Source organism: Astyanax mexicanus, chromosome 22, assembly GCF_023375975.1.
Source record: "Astyanax mexicanus isolate ESR-SI-001 chromosome 22, AstMex3_surface, whole genome shotgun sequence".
Taxonomy (NCBI): domain Eukaryota; kingdom Metazoa; phylum Chordata; class Actinopteri; order Characiformes; family Acestrorhamphidae; genus Astyanax; species Astyanax mexicanus.
Window position 1 is genome coordinate 8686187 of NC_064429.1, and position 17473 is coordinate 8703659.

General features: G+C 40.5%; 1 protein-coding gene across 5 annotated transcripts in view; it reads left to right on the forward strand.

Annotated features, from left to right (window-relative positions):
• Positions 1 to 14716, forward strand: part of trpm3 (transient receptor potential cation channel, subfamily M, member 3) — a 303529-nt gene extending 288813 nt beyond the window's left edge. For 4 of the 5 annotated variants that reach the window (XM_049470200.1, XM_049470199.1, XM_049470201.1 and 1 more), the window contains exons 22-25: positions 6039 to 6189; positions 9035 to 9228; positions 9365 to 9497; positions 9896 to 14716. In XM_049470200.1, the coding sequence (XP_049326157.1) occupies positions 6039 to 6189; positions 9035 to 9228; positions 9365 to 9497; positions 9896 to 11405 (1988 nt within the window). In that variant the 3' untranslated portion in view covers positions 11406 to 14716. Of the gene's footprint in view, positions 1 to 4408; positions 4517 to 6038; positions 6190 to 9034; positions 9229 to 9364; positions 9498 to 9895 lie in introns of all 5 variants that reach the window. The other variant, XM_049470204.1, reaches the window with a different exon arrangement.
• The last annotated feature ends 2757 nt before the right edge of the window (positions 14717 to 17473 follow it).

The following is a 17473-nucleotide window of genomic DNA, read 5'->3' on the forward strand; positions in this document are numbered from 1 at the left end:
CCCTCTCACTGTAGAGTTAGAACATTCCCTTTCTCCAGATGAAGCCCTGGATGGACGTTGGCATTTGTTAGTTTAGACCAGAAACTCACAATTTTCCATTCTGACGTAAGCTTTTCTAGGAAGCTCTTTGCTAATGACACCACAAAAGCGATCAACGTCAGCTTGTGGTTTCATTCTGTAAAACATGGCTCACGGAAAATAGCTTTCTTTCCAGGATTGTCTGAGTCAATGGGGGAAAAATCAGGCAAGATGTATAAAAGTCTTCTGGGACAATGGTGGCGCCACGTACAGTGATAAACATAAACTCTTTCAGAACTTCATGGCAGCAAAAAAAAGTTGGGACAGGACAACAGAAGGCTGGAAAAGTAAGCAGTACTAAGAGACAGCATTTGCGTTGTTAGATTTACATTTTACATAGCGTTGAATTTTAAACTGTATATATGCAGTATACAGGGGTCTGACTAAATGTTAAATTGGAGCAGCCTTGTGTTCAATCTTCATTAATTGCACATTATTGCACCAGTAAGAGCGTGAAGAGTGTGAAGGTTCAATTAGCAGGGTAAGAGCACAGTTCTGCTCTAAATATTGTACACAATGCACACAACATTATGGGTGACATACCAGAGTTCAAAAGTGGACAAATTGTTGGGGCACGTCTTGCTGGAGCATCTGTGACCAAGACAGCAAGTCTTTGTGATGCATCAAGAGCCACGGTATCCAGGGTAATGTCAGCACACCACCAAGAAGGACCAACCACATCCAACAGGATTAACTGTGGATGCTGTAAGAGGAAGCTGTCTGAAAGGGATGTTCGGGTGCTAACCCGGATTGTATCCAAAAAAACATAAAACCACGGCTGATTAAATCACGGCAGAATAAATATGGGTAGTTATATGGACCAGTGGAATGATGTAATCAGTTGAGTTACACTCAGACAAAACAACACATTGCTGTGACTCATTGCTTTGGAGCATTTTTTAGTCCTTATTTAGTATGTGTGTTTCTCAGTATCTTGCTTGGAACGCTTTAAAATGACTTTAGGTTTGAATAATTCAGACTACTTCAAATATTAATATTTAACACTAGAGATGGCCAAATGAAGTGAAGAATAAACAGAGTCTTCTTAGAACTAAAGACCAAAATAGCTGAAAAATCTCCAAAAAGGTGATGGGAAAGGCTTGAAGAGGATGAAACACTTGAAAGACCCATCTCAACCATGTCACGGCTTTAGAACAAAACATTTTGGGAGATTTCACAGTACCACAAATTGGCCTTCCAGCTGCAGCAGTTTCAGAGGGGAAGTTTAGATATTATTTTGACACAGGAACAGTGCTGACACTGCGTTTTCCCTTTTCTAACAATATTCTGAGTCCTGGTTACACTACATCTTATATTTAGAGATACAGTTGGGCATGGAGGCGTACATGTTCCACATGGAATCATCTGGCAAATTTATCCACACATGTTGCAGCTGAGCCTGTAGATCCTTGACATGCATAGATAGCTAAAGCTATCACCGCAGCTGGTCCCAAAAATGCTCGACTGGCAATAAATCTGGTGACCAGGCAGGACAGGGAAGTGTTGCATCCAGACAGAGATTTCTAGGAACTCTTACTTTCTGTGGGCGAGCATTATCCTGCTGGAAAAGGACAGTTAAAAGGCCTCCCATGAGAGGCAATTCATACGGTATACCGGAGGAGACTTTTGAACCAGTATGGATTTTTCCATACCACCATACCATTAGAGGCGCTGCGGAGCGCTGTGTAGAAGCACACAGTGTAGCTCAGCACCCCCAAATAAAACACCAGTTAGCCAGTTAGCATAACAAGGTAACATACTGTAGTTAACTGTAGATTAGATGTGAATACGGAGTGGAAATGCGTAATCGATCCACAGCTTGGAAAAAACGTTCCTCTGTCATTTACTCAGCACAAGAAATAAAAATCCTAAAACTCTGATAATGAGGAAGTAACTACAGCCCTTTTAAATATATTAAAACTGAATTTATTTGTTAACTGGAGAAAGAAGAGAACTGTGGCTAACTTTAATACTGTAATGCAACATTATAAATTGATATTAAACGTGTGTCTGACTTGTATAATAGAGCTTTTGAAAAATATACATTTTAATTACTTAAACATTGAGTATTTTAGGTCCATTTATAGTGTGTATGGAACTATTTAAAAAGTATGACGGTAATCAAAGCCTTAATTTATATTACATTACAATACATTACATTTGGCAGACCCTTTTGTCCAAAGCAACTTACAATAGTGAAGTACAAAAGTAATAGAAGTTTCAAGGTAAAACATCTTTAGATGGAGGTCGAAGGGAAATAATGGGATAGAGGAGTGAAGGAGGGGAAGAAGGAAATGAGGTTAGAAGTAGTTAGTGTGTTAGAGGTGTTAGGAGAGTAAGTGCTCTTTGAAGAGCTCTGTCTTCAGGAGTTTATTAAAGATAGTAAGAGATTCTCCTGATCTGGTAGTAGAAGGTAGTTAGTTAGAGGTGTTAGGAGAGTAAGTGCTCTTTGTAGAGCTCTGTCTTCAGGAGTTTATTAAAGATAGTGAGAGATTCTCCTGATCTGGTAGTAGAAGGTAGTTAGTTAGAGGTGTTAGGAGAGTAAGTGCTCTTTGAAGAGCTCTGTCTTCAGGAGTTTATTAAAGATAGTGAGAGATTCTCCTGATCTGGTAGTAGAAGTTAGTTAGTTAGAGGTGTTAGGAGAGTAAGTGCTCTTTGAAGAGCTCTGTCTTCAGGAGTTTATTAAAGATAGTGAGAGATTCTCCTGATCTGGTAGTAGAAGGTAGTTATTTAGAGGTGTTAGGAGAGTAAGTGCTTTTTGAAGAGCTCTGTCTTCAGGAGTTTATTAAAGATAGCGAGAGATTCTTCCATTGCAAATGAAGGTGGTGGTGGCTGGCTAATGAACGACATAGGAGGTGGAGAATTTATCAAAACCAACATCTTATTTCTCTTAGTCCATTGATGCACCCCCTCTCAAAGTCAAATGGGTGAAATCAGAGACTGTAAAAAAGATGGACGCTGTTTCCCTCTCTAGCTGTTGCATTTAAATAATGGAGGTAGAATTACAGTATACTGGGAAAAAACGGGAAAGTTGTCTGTTTTGCCATTGAAAGCTATGGAGATGGATGCGGTTACACAGCTTTCTGCAACCGAACAGCAGGGGGTGCCCGAACTGTGGTGGCTTCACTTTTCAGAGACGATGTCTGCTCTTTCCAGCTATACACAGTCTATGGGTGAAATGTCTTGGCGAGCATTGTAGAGGCATGTCTAGCAGTCAACGGTCTCTCACCAAGAGGTACACTTTCCAGAAGTAGTCCATAAGAGACGTTTTATAAAACAGTGTGGGAAGCATTTTAACGTGATCTTGTCCTAGCCCAAGACCTGTTATTAATTACATATCTGCAAATAACATATTTACAGGTGCATCTCGAATTTTTATTTCATTAAATTAAGTTAAAAATGTAAAACTAATAAATTATATAGATGTATTACACACAGAGTGATCTATTTTAAGTGTTTATTTCTTTTACTGTTGATGATTTTGGCTTAGAGCCAATGAAAACCCAATTGGTAGTTTCGGCAATGTGGGCAGTCCTGCTGGAAAATGAAATCTGCATCTCAGTTGACCAACACCAGCAGATCACATGGATTTAAAAACCTAAAAAACCATCACTGATTGGTGGAAACTTCACACTAGACCTCGAGCAGTTTGGACTGTGTGTCTCTCCACTCTTCCTCCAGACTCTGCTCCCTTGATTTACTTGAAATAAAAAGTTAAATTTACTGATGATCAGTGATGGTTTGGAGAGACATGTCTGATATCTGCTGGTGTTGATCCACTATGTTGTATCAAAATACATATTTTTTTTTTAGATGCATCTGTATATGGCACCAAAGTTATATCGCAACGATCCGGGGGGCGTTATGCTTTGACATTATATATTTTTGTAAATTAGTTTTTTTTTTTTTTTTTAAGATACTAAACAAACTGCATGGCAACATAAAAGCAACATTCCTACTGTGAAGCATGGTGCAGGGAGAGTTTAGCAGCGGGCTGCTTTCATGCCTCAGCCACATACAAATAATTTTTTATTAAAATAAAGATGCACGGCTGAAACTGTGTATATGTTAGTATATATTTTTTTTATGCCGTGATTTGATCAAAGATCAAATCTCATTTTGAAGCCACTCATCAAAGCTTTGGCAGCTTTTTTTTCTTACAACTGTGTGTACTACCATTTGGAGATGTGTGTGTGTGAGTGTGTGTGTGTATAGTATAAATATTTCTCTATTTATGTGTGTGTGCGTGTGAGTGTGTGTGTGTGTGTGCTGAGAGGTGGATGGCCCAAAGACAAGAGAGCTGAAATAACACTGTCGTTCTTTGTTTCAGATGTGAATAGTAGGAAGCTACAGAACAGGCTGAATGAAAAACTCTGGCTGGTCGAAAATTACATTCGAACTCAAGGAACTGGGCGTAACAGTGGTCCATCCCATATAGGCAATTTCAGATACATATCAATTAAATTATTCAATAAGAATTCCCTCACCCAGCACCATTCCAGTTTCACCATGCCATGCCATCCACTCCACCATCTCCCCCTAGTGGGCAGGGAGAGTATGATACTCGTGCACTGCACTACACTGCGCTGCACGGCAATCCAAGTGAGTTTCCATGCCGGGGATTCTCTTCAGAGAATCTCTTTTTTGCACCTTGAGAGCCATGATTAGCCAGATTTTCGTTTCTGATCTCTGTCATGGAAACCTGATGATGCTGAACCCATCCCCAACCCACCACAATCATCCGCCGAATGATTACCGTAGCGCTGCATGGTACGCCAGCTTCAAAATAAAACAGCTTACCATGAGTACTGCTACTCCCATTCATGCTAATGAGACTGGCTATAAGAGTGCTACACCTCCACCCAGACTAGCACCAACAGACTGGGGTCAAAAAATGACTGGGGTCAAAAAAACAAACATAGAAACGGAAACGCACTTGTTTCTGTTACTTGTGGCTAGCAGTTAGCTCCCAGTGAGTAGCATTAGCTTTACTGTAGCTAATTAATCCTTCAACCTATGAACTGAATGTATGGCTTGCTTGTCCTACAATCAATTCTAATCACTCTAAGGATGATTTGATCTCAAAAATAATAAATAAATACAGTATAGACTGTATAGTCAATTTGCATCCCAATTGGCACCAAGCCAAGCAGAAATATATATATATATATATCTATATATATACAGCAATATTTTTACCCAGAATTCTCCACACATTTGTCACCTTTCCTCATCAGCGAATGTTTTTTCACGTGGTTCAGTTGTCAGAGTTTTTTGACAGATCTGAAATTTGAACAAACTCAACAACAACAAAAAAAAATCACAATTTGAACGCAAATTGAAGTTACTTCAGTTCTCTACCTTTGGGCTTCCGAGTGTGATTCGCAACAGTAAACGTCAAACAAGGATAGCGGCCAACCTCGAACGGTTACGAGTGTGACTGTCCTCTTTTTCTTGAAAGCCACAGCAACTGAACCATCCCTTATGGAAAAAACGTCCAATGTATTTTTTCCAATACATTCTGCACAATATCCAGCCATCCTTTTTTTACGAGAGTGCCACACTCTGACGTGTCAATATATTTTAAACATACGAGGGCATGTTTAAATATATTGGAGAGTGTCCTTTTTTTTGTATTTTTGCATAACCGAATATATTTTGAAATATATTTTAGCTCCACATCTCAGTGCGCATGGTCTTGCCATTTGGGTTCTCACTCTCCTTATCGTTCCTCACCTGAGAGGCTTGTTGGCTGTGGGCCAGATGAATGGAGGGGCGATAAGAGAATGACAGAGATTGTTTCACGTCATTTCGGCTGTGGTTTCTGTCCTCGTTTTTGCTTCCCTTTGTTTTTTTTTTGTTTTTTTAAGTTCAGCACATCTCGAGTTTTTGTCTCTGTCAGACTCATCCACGCGTACGTAGCCACTGCATTAATGCTGACCGATGTTGTCTTTCTTTAGCGCCGTGTGGACAGAACATCACTACGGAAGATGGCACCATTGTTCCGCTTCCCCCATGTAAGACTGGAGCGTGGATCGTCCCCGCCATCATGGCCTGCTACCTGCTGGTGGCCAACATCCTACTGGTCAATCTCCTCATCGCTGTCTTCAAGTATGATCTAGCAGCCGTACTGGCATACAGCTAATACTGTATATATGTGTATAGATGTATAAAACACACAGAGTGATCTATTTTAAGTGTTTATTTCTTTTATTCTTGACGTTTAAGGCTTACAGCCAATAGTAACCCAAAAATCAGTGTCTCAGAATTTTATATTACCGTATTTTTCGGACTATAAGGCGCACTTAAAAACTTTTAATTTTCACAAAAATTGACAGTGCGTCTTATAATACGGTGCGCCTTTTGTATGGATTTTACTCGTCAGGTTGTAAGGAGCAGTAAACACACACTCCGTGCAGCGTTATAGAGAGTTTCAGTGCTATACAGAGTCCAGAGCCGTGCAGCTCCGAGGCTGAGCAGCAATAGCATTAGCTAGATGCTAACCGCTAAGCTAGCTAGCTTATTCACTGAGATCAGTATTATCTAAATTTTACTCGTCAGGTTGTAAGGAGCAGTAAACACACACTCCGTGCAGCGTTATACAGAGTTTCAGTGCTATACAGAGTCCAGAGCCGTGCAGCTCCGAGGCTGGAGCAGCAAATAGCATTAGCTAGCTTATTCACTGTTCAGAGATCAGTATTATCTAAATTTTACCCGTCAGGTGTAAGGAGCAGTAAACACACACTCCGTGCAGAGCAGCAATAGCATTAGCTAGATGCTAACCGCTTAGCTAGCTAGCTTTTTCACTGTTCAGAGATCAGTATTTTCTAAATTTAGCACTTTTAATACTGCTGGAGCAGTATTATTAGAGTTAGATGCTAATCGCTAAGCGTTCACCGTTCAGAGGTGAGTTATCGGCCTGTAAGTCTGTGCTGCTTTGCCTGGCTAGCATTAGCTAGATGCTAAGCGCTAACTCTCTCAGAGGTGAGTTTTATCAGCCTGTAATCTGCTTGTTTACAGTGTTAAAACAAGCTACGGGGGACGAATCGCTAGCTAATATCTCACTGTCTTACCAGAACACGCAGGATTACTCAGTGTAACGCTGTCGTTTAAGTTTGGGTTAACTTTACTAGTTTAGGTGACTAGCTAGCGTGCTAGCGGATAGCTATGCTAACGCTGGTGCAGCAAGCCTTAGTGGACATCTGGAAATCTAAGCTTACTGTAAATAAACTGAAGCACGTTACTCACCCAAATAAGGAGAGGAATCTGTGTAGATTAATATCCAGCACTCGTTTGACTTTGAAAGAGCTAGATTTATATATACTGAGACGCTCCACCGGCAAGCGACCACCCCCGGTGGGGGAAGGGAAACATGGCGCCACCCCTGTTCACTTTGATATAGGCACCCTTTCTAGTGTCACTTAACGCGCCTTATAATGCGATGCGCCCTATGTATGGAAAAATAGCAGAAAATAGGCGTTCTTTGATAGTGCGTCTTATAATACGGTGCGCCTTATAGTCCGAAAAATACGGTACTGTGTATAAGACCAGTTGGTACTTGTCTGTGGCAGTGTGGGCAGTGTGCCAAGTCCTGCTGGAAAATAAAATTCATAAATTTATCTCCATAAAAGTTGTCAGTAGCAGGAAGTAGAGGGAAGCTGTAAGATATGAAGTGCTGTAGGATTTTGTGGGAAAACAAAACTGCACTGACTTTAGACTTGATAATAAAACACAGTGGATCAACACCAGCAGATGACAGACATGACTCTCCAAACCATCACTGATCATCAGTACATTTTACATTTCATTTGTAAATCAAGGGAGCAGAGTCTGGGGGAAGAGTGGAGAGACATGTAGATGCGGATTTCATTTTTCAGCAGGACTTGGCACACTGCCCACACTGCCAAAATTACTAATTGGTCTTATATAATATTCTAATGTTCTGAGACACTGACTTTCTTAAACAGATTACTCTGTGTGTAAAACATCTATATAATTTATTATTTTTAGGTTGGTACACTGTGGCAATCTGCCCACTACACTTGTACCAACACACCGGGGTAACACTTTATAATACTGTTCCATAGGTAACTAAGCAGTAACTAAGCAGTAACTAAGTAATAGTGCTGCATTAACACCTAAATCTCTTCTATTAACTACCAGGAAGTACTGAGTAATTACTCAGTATATAGTACTGAACTAATGATTATAGGATAAACTGCGCCTTATTAGCAGTGCAAAAATGGAGTATGTTTAACCCTTGTGTGGTGTTCATATTTTTGTTACTCGTTTACTTTGTTACTTGTATTTAATTCAGCAAAATTAAGCAATTTTACATTAAAATGCTTTACACATGCTTGCTTCACCTAAATTGCAAGCAATATAAACAAACCGCTTACATGGTTAATATTTGCCCTTTACCTTTCTTATGTTACATTTCTTTTAAAAAGTGCTACTCTTTTTTTTATTAGTTTTTTAATAAAATGTAAAAGAAAATGAATTAAACTCAAGATATGAGTAGAAAATTTGTTTAGTTTCAAATGTACAAATGAAGCAATGTTTATTAGCCCTTGGCCAAACATACTGTATGTAATATAAATGTGTGTGTGGGTGGGGGGGGGGGTGTACAGTGTGTGTTTATCGAAAATGTGTTTTGATATATGTTTTTCACACAAAATGAGCCAATGCCAATGAGTTTGAGTTAGAAAAAATATTTTTTTAATATCATTTGATGAAAAATGAAAACGGGTCCCACAGACCCGAACACCACACAAGGGTTAATATTTGAGTCAGATCGAGACGGGATTTCTTTGTAGCTCAAAGAAGCCTCTGTAACGTCTCTTTTTAGTGTATTTTTTCTAATGTGTTGTAAATTTGTAGAAAAATTTAGCAGTTGATCTAAGTGTCTGAGATTTCTGTAGCTTCATCTACATTGTTGAACTGTTTATCTTCCCAGCAACACCTTCTTTGAGGTGAAGTCCATCTCCAACCAGGTGTGGAAGTTCCAGCGCTATCAGCTGATCATGACCTTCCACGAGCGCCCAGTTCTCCCCCCTCCCCTCATCATCTTCAGTCACATGACCATGGTCCTGAAGCACCTGTGCTGCCGCTGGAGGAAGCATGATGACGATGAACGGGACTTTGGGTTAAGTGAGTGATTGGTGCCATCTTTGTTCAAATGATTCAATATGTTAAATTCCAAAATTTGAATTTCTAGGTTTTTAATAATAAAAATTTACTTGCTCGGTGTGTGAAAAAAATAATGTTCCCTATTCTGTTCCATCAGAGCTCTTCATCACAGAAGACGAGCTGAAAAAAGTCCACGACTTTGAAGAGCAGTGTATTGAAGAGTATTTCAGAGAGAAAGATGATCGGTTCAACTCTTCCAACGATGAGAGGATCCGTGTGACGTCTGAAAGGTTAGAGAGCACTTCAAAATTATGAGTTTCTTTTTTGATTTTGCCAAATTAAAAACCTCTGGAATATAATCAAGAGGAACTGCTTGAATTTTTGCACCAGGAGTAAAGCAGCATAAAGTTATCCAAAAGCAGTGTGTAAGACTGGTGGAGGAGGACATGATGCCAAGATGCATGGAAAAAACCCAGGGTTATTCCACCAAATATTGATTTCTGTCTTTTACATTGAATTCCGTTGACTCATTTACTACTGTCTTGAAAAGTACTTGTATTTCACTGGACAGTGACGATATTTAAAACTGAAATTTGTAACAGTAAAAGTTAGGATAAAATAACATAAAAAAATGGTGCTATTGTATGCTTCTTTAAACTCTTCTTTAAATTCCATTTCCTTGTCACAGGGTGGAGAACATGGCCATGCGCCTGGAGGAAGTGAACGAGCGGGAGCATTTCATGAAGGCCTCCCTGCAGACGGTGGACATCCGGCTGGCGCAGATGGAGGAGCTGATCGGCCGCATGGCCGTGGCACTGGAGAGGGTCACCGGCGTTGACCGGGGCGAGGTGAACAAGGTCCGGTCCAGGACCTCGTCGGACTGCACCGACACCAACTACATCCTCCGGCAGAGCAGCTTCAACAGCCAGGAGGGAAACGCCTACCGGCTGCAGGAGTCTCTGGAGCAGGGTGGAGAGGAGTCAATTTCTCCGACCTCGCCCACCGCGCTGGCTCCCCGAGCGAGGAGCCACTCCTTCTACGTGGGCCATTCATTCAGGGACAGGTCTGGGCCAGACCGCGCTGAGGGCTTTTTTAAGGAGCGCTCTTTGAGCCTGCACCGAGCTAACAGCTCACAGTCTGTAGCGTCAGGAGCTGCACCCAAAGACTGCAAGCCTGCACCTCTGAACACTCTGTCGGTGCAGCAGCAGCACCGGCCATCGTCGTGTATAGATATCTACGTGTCCGCGTCAGAGGAGGCCCAGCCAGCGGAGCGCTTCCTGGAGCCCATCAGAACAGTGCCTCCCCTCGCTCGGGAATCCTCGCTCCACTCCGAGATCATGGAGGCAGTGATGTCCGGGGGGCGGGACTACAGCGGAAGGGCGGGGGTAAGCGAAAGACAGTGCGATGGCGCGGTCTTGTTTGAAGACAGTGCCGCCGCTGACCTGTCGCTGTGCTCCGCCCATCTGCTGCCGGACTCTCTGCCCCCCTGGGACATTGATCCGTCCCCTCCGCCCTCCGCGGGCATCCTTGAACGCTCCAAGAGCAGCCGCTTCCTGTCTGCGGGAGGACCTCTGTTTCTGGACGAGCCTCCTCTGGTGAAGTCCCACAGCTTGATGTTCACACCGCGCAGCTACTACGGAGGAATCGGCGTGCAGGTGAAGGCAGCCGAGTACACCAGCATCACGGACTGCATCGATACCCGCTGCGTCTCCACTCCGTACCCCGTGCCCGAGCGATCTGACTCGCCCGGGGGCTCTTTTACCTTTGAGAAACCCCAAGATATGGGAACCTCCCACCCGGAGCGGGAAGCCGAGCTGAGCCACGCCGAGTCCGACCACGAGGAACCCGCCGAGGGTCTGGGCGACTCGAGCAAACCGTGTCCCAGCGCAGGGGGTGGGAGTAGCATCGGGGTGGATTTGGGCTTGGGCTTGGCTCTCGGGCCCTTTTGCTCACCGATCTCCAGATTGGAGAGAGCCAACAGCTGCTCCTCGTCAGAGGACTCCCACTCGAATGTCTACACCCGGAAGAGCTTCTCAATCAGCGAGCGCATGGACAAGGGCAGAGGGGCCGCGAGGAACCCCTTCCAGAGGAGCAAGTCTGGGGCCAGACCCGAGGGCAAGACTGACACGCTGTCCTTGAGGAAGCTGGCCAAGCCTTCTGCCTTCCAGAGCTTCGACGGCAGGCACAACTACACGTGATGATGGCAGAGGTTGAGGGCAAGCCGTGGCTGACGTCGTAGATCCACCGTAGTACACTGTAGTAGGATGGAGGAAGCGGCTCTAATTTGTTTGATGTCCAAGGGCCCGTCCATCAAGCAGCTAGCACTGTTTGGGTGAATTATGTGCTCTACATCGTAATGGTCTGTCATGGTTAGCAAATTAGCGCACTATGACACACAAGTAGTACAAATCCGGATTTCCTTCGATTAGACCGACTTCGCCTCTTGGCCAAAAAAAAGTCCGTCCCAGGTTCTTTGAACCGGTGCAGTCTAGCGTTTCTTCTTTCTGTGGGTTTCGGCTTGAAATAGAATAGGGGGAATGTGTGTTCGTAACGATGCGTGTCGATACATAACGGAAGAGGGCATTCCCATTCACACTTCTGTCGGTAGGTTAGTAAGCCATGTCTTCGACTGAATCCTCTGAATCCTCTACTTTAATCAACATCCACCACGACTTATGTCTTAATCCGTTTGATTCGATTTTTTTAATGCTTTATTATGTTTTGCTTATACTGACGACAGGTTTGTCGTGCTTTTAAATCCAAATCGAATTCAATCTTAAAGTGAAATATTTTTAAGAGTGAGATGATGTGAGCAGAGTTGTGTGTGTATATATATATATACAGTATATATATAAATATATATATATATATATATAAATTATATTTCATTTTATCTTGGACTTGTTTTTTGCTCTCAGTCGAGGAGGACTCCTGAGTTTAGGCGCACCTGCATACGCAGACGCATACTCATACTCATACATATATACATGCACACACACACACACACACAGACGCACCTATATTTCATATATATATTTCCAGATGTTGAATGTAGATGAAAGCGAGATTTTTATCATAAGAATATACATTATATCGAACCCTTGAAACACTTGCTTGTTAGACCCTTATAGGGTGCGACCAGTGCTTTTTTTGCTACGTTCGTTTATGTGACCTTTTTTTGAAAAAAAATAATCCACCAATTTTTTTCATCGTTTCTTCACAGTCACAGTTCAGTTCTTCTCTCAGTATTTCTCTTTTTTGGCGCCAGCTGGTCTTTATCAGGCCAAATCAGGCTTGGTTTTCTGATTTAATTTTAATTTTAGTGCACTCTCTCTCTCTCTTTCTTTATTATTTGCGTTATTGTTAATCACTCGGCCTCTGCCGCTCCTGTGGCACGAATCATCATTTTTTTACCCTACAATTCATAGAAGTGAACACAAGAGGGCAGCATGCTCTCAGCCAAAAATCTATTGCAGTTCAGCAGCTTGTTTTCTTAACAAAAACACACAAAAAGAAATGTACCGTTATGTTTATTTCTCTTCACAGACGAGTTTATTTGTGTAGACTTGCTATGCAAGGAGCCGGGCGGGGAGCGAGCGGACAGGGCGTGGTTATTTATGCACTTTAGAACAGGTGTTGATTTCAGGTATGCACATTTCTAATCGGAACTGGCTAGCGCACCATTTCGGGTATGGTTTCAGGTATGGCTGAGAGGTTTGGAAGACAAGGCCGGAGCTGCGGTTACTGTTCTTTTTTTTTAAAAATACATTTTAAAATGATAAATGATGATTTATCATTTATTTTTGCTTAAAAAAAATCATAAATTTCTTTGCAACTTCCTTGCAGTTTTATGTTTAATCGATATAGGATATGATTATTAGGATGATTACACTGTAATCTGTAATTTATGACATGTATATACACGTACATTTTATTTCATAGTTTATTGATTGAACGAATCTTTGCGACTGTATGATTTTATGATTCTATGATTTTATTTTTTATTATTTGGATGGATCTAAAAGAAGAAAAAAAGGCACTGGGTACATAACGTGTTTTCTTTCAAGGAACGCCATCGTTGCCATATATATTTATATTTACACACACACACACACACACAAAATTTACACCCGATTTAATTCACCATGCACCACGTCTTCTTTACGCTGGACTGTACGAAAAAAAAAAGAAAAAAGAAAAGAGCCCTGAAAATTGTAATGTAATCTATATGGTAGCAGTAGACCTAAAATGCTGAAGCAATACTACAAAATAAAAGGAAACCATTATGTGGTTTATTAGCTGAAATAAAGGTGTTATAAAGTGATGTTAGGAAGTCTGTCAGTGTCCACCACCTCCACCACGTAACATGTAAACTATTTATTTTGCCTTATTCATGTGCAATAGCGCTAAGAGATTGATTACTAAAGTTTGATTGCTAAAAAACACTACAAAAAAATAAAAGTAATGGGAGATCATCTGTTTTAACCAAAAAAAAGGAAGGAAAAATGGAAAACTAAAAAACAACTGCAGTCTGAATCTAAATGAACTATTTATAGTTGCATATTCAGATCACTGTGGTTTATTATCATTCTCACTTACACAAGTATTTGCTGTCGTATCACAACTCTTCAGAAACGAGGCACTTCAGCGAGAAAAGCTTTAAAAAACAAGGAATGGTGGTGTGGAGATGTATAGATTCTGGGTGGAGACTGGTTCCAGCACCTGAGGACGACAAAAAAGACAAAAACGGCTCAGTGCTTGGACCCCTTTTACTCTACAGTTAAGCGTTACATCGCCAGCAAAAAAGAAAAAAAACCTTAAGCTGAATAAAGTGTAGGGTCACTGTGGCCCCAAGGGCCAAATTAAACTACCCCATGGTTTCCTTGCACCCGCCCTCATAAGCACCAGCTCACCACATTCTCTGAAGGTTCTCTGAAGGTTCTGCAAACGTACCGTAAAAGTAAATTCAGCGAGAAAAGAGCTAAAGCGAAGGTTTCTGTGCGTGCGAAACAAAAACGACCTACCTAGCGTTGTGCCAAAACCATATATGAGGAAACTTCATGTACAGTATTTTCGTAATAATTTTCCTATACTGTAGCATACAGGTTTGTGAATTACACTCCACTTTTAAACCCACGACCCCCTCCCTCTTTCCCTCCCTCCCTCCCAAATCCTCCTTTTGATTTTTTTTTTTTAAATATGATTTGTGAGCACTTGTATGCTAATGAGTCCGAGCACATGTTTTTTCCGCAATAATATCGTAGTTTTATCCGAAAGGGGTCATAGTTGATTTAGTGTCCTGAAAAAAATGCATGTCGTTCTTCCACAGGATGTGAAGCGAATTCTGGGAAAAGAGGGAAGTGAGGGATCAGGGCGAGACGAGTCTTGTCCTCCCACCATAGTAGGTCCAGTATTTGGATGCAAATACAAAAATATGTATTCTTTAATATTCCTTAATGTGAATAGGATGTTTGGCATGTATTAATAAATAAATGAATATTTAAGTGAAGATGGTGTGGTCCTCTCTCTTTTCTCTTCTTTCCTGTGGTCTTTAATGTCTTTTTACTTTTGTGTTTAACTTACTTTCAATTGTTATATTTATTTTCTAATATTTTAATTTTTATAACAGAAAATACCTTACAATATACCTAGAAATTAGGTAATATAAGATAAGATTTTATTTTTATTTTTATATGGTTTCCGAACTATATATTTTTCTATATTAAATTATTTTTTACTATTAGTGTTTATTATTAAATTAATACATTCGTTTTTAGATTTATAATACATGGCACATGTAAAATTGGTCCGATATTTATTATTATCAATATAATATTTTATTATATTATAGTCAACCTTGATTACATTTTAAGACATATTACATATTAATCATAATAATATTAATAATAAAAATATATAACATTGTACTTTACGCGTACCCTTTTTCCGAACGACCACGCCCCCTCTTGCTAGGATTGGTTCATTTGTGGCACTGCTTATCACTAGCCAATCAGAGCGCAGGAGATATGACGCTGCTATCCAAGCGCAGTGCGAGAGGCGGGACTTTATTTATTTATTTATTTATTTATTTTTTATTTGTATTTTTTGGACTCCATTTGATTATTTATTTGAATTGAATATTGTATATAAAATAAATATCGCGATTCATGTTAAATGTCTATATATATTTTTCTTTTTTTAATTTGTATTTTTTTCGTAAAGAAATACATTGAAAAATAATCATATATTAAAGCGTTTCAATTTTTTTTTCCAAAGCCAGCTTTAATTATTTATTTAATTAACATATTTTCGTTTAAGAAGTATTTTTATTGTTTATTTTTTTTCTTTATCACTACGCAATATTAATAACAATAATAACGCTGTACTTTTTTCATGCCCGTTTTCCTCTCAGTCTCTCACCTCCCCTCGCTAGGATTGGTTAAATTTGATCGCACTGTCCACTACGAGCCAATCAGAGCGCGGAATACAAACGCCGCCATCCAATCGCAGCACCGTAGGAGGCGGGACTTAGCGAAATACGCATGGGAGCAGACTGAGCATCAGGCGGCGCTCGAGCTCCCGTTTCTGCTGAGTGAAGGGGGAACATTCTGTTCCACAAAAACACTCAGAGACAAAAACAACAGCGTGACCCGGGCCTGTCTTCACAATATCAGCTCAAAACAGTCCTCAGCCTCCAAGCCTGGAGCTCCATCAGCCACAAAACCAGCTTAAAAAACAGCTTAGCAGCTACTAAACCTCATCAGATACTGTTCTGAACCACTAGCATCTCTCTGAATAGCATGCAGGCTATTGACTAAACTCTATTATCTTCTGTTTTACAGTAATTCAGTCCTGGATTAAAGTTTAATCATCAAAAGTTAGCAGCAAATATGGTAGTAATTAAGTATTAAGTAAAACACTACATACAACTACTGGAAAAAAGGGTTAGCTGGTAGGCTAGTTTAGATTTTGAACAGAATATGATGACTTTATTTAAGCTGGTCCTCCAAGCTAATTGACCAGCATTGTCATCATGACCATGTATGGGTGATGATTATGCTAATCGTCTAAGCTCGTCATCGTACTGATGAAACAATGATCAAGGCTTACAGCCAACGAAAACTCAAAAATCTGTATCTCAAAAAATTTAAATATTGTATTGTAAGATTAATTAATACTTTTAGAAGTGTGGGCAGTGTGCATTTAATTCAAGTCCTGCTGAAAAATGAAATCCTTAAAAGTTGTTAGCACAGTGGATCAACACCAGCAGATGACATGTCTCTCCAAACCATCACTAATTGGTGGAAACTTCACACTAGACCTCGAGCAGTTTGGACTGTGTGTCTCTTCACTCTTCCTCCAGACTCTGATCCCTTGATTTACAAATGAAATGTAAAATTTACTGATGATCAGTGATTTGGTGGTTTGGAGAGTCATGTCTGTCATCTGCTGGTGTTGATCCACTGTGTTTTATTATCAAGTCTAAAGTCAGTGCAGTTTTGTTTTCCCTCTGCTACTGACAACTTTTATGGAGATGCAGATTTCATTTTCCAGCAGGACTTCGCACACTGAGACACTGATTTTTGGGTTTTCATTGGCTGTAAGCCATAATCATCAACAATAAAAGAAATAAAGACTTAAAATAGGTCATTCTCTGTGTTTAATACATCTATATAATATATGAGTTTCACATTATTAACTGAATTACTGAAATAAAGTAACTTTTCAATGATAGTCTTATTTTTGAGAAACAATAGTAATTGGGTCACTAGGTTTGGTTTGGTTTCTACAGGGTTTTTTTTTTTTCGAGGTGAACTTGAAACTCAGGACCCCAGTGGCCCCATAAGTTGCTGTGTATGTCAGTCACGCAGCACTAAGACTCAGGGGCTTGTTGTTTCAGTGCTTTTTTTAACAGTAGGAAATGAGAATTTACTGATATTGATTTCACCATTGTTTGCTATGATAATGTAGATTATTAGTATTAATTTAAACACTGTTATAAGCAGGTGTTTGTTTGGTTTTAAGTGTCTGGGTTTGGAATGCAGGGACTGGCTGTGAAAAGCCTCGTGTGTGAACTGGTTTGGGCTGTAGGCTCTCCTGCTGTCTTCGATGTAAATAATTCTTTCCTAGAATCGTGTCCTAGGCTGAACTGAACTCGTGGCCGAGGATTACTCCGAAAAGAGTCGTATTTCCCCCGCTCTGATTGGCCGAGATCCCACGCCGCTCGCTCGTATTGGTCGCTTTCACTGTTTGCGAGCTTCGATTG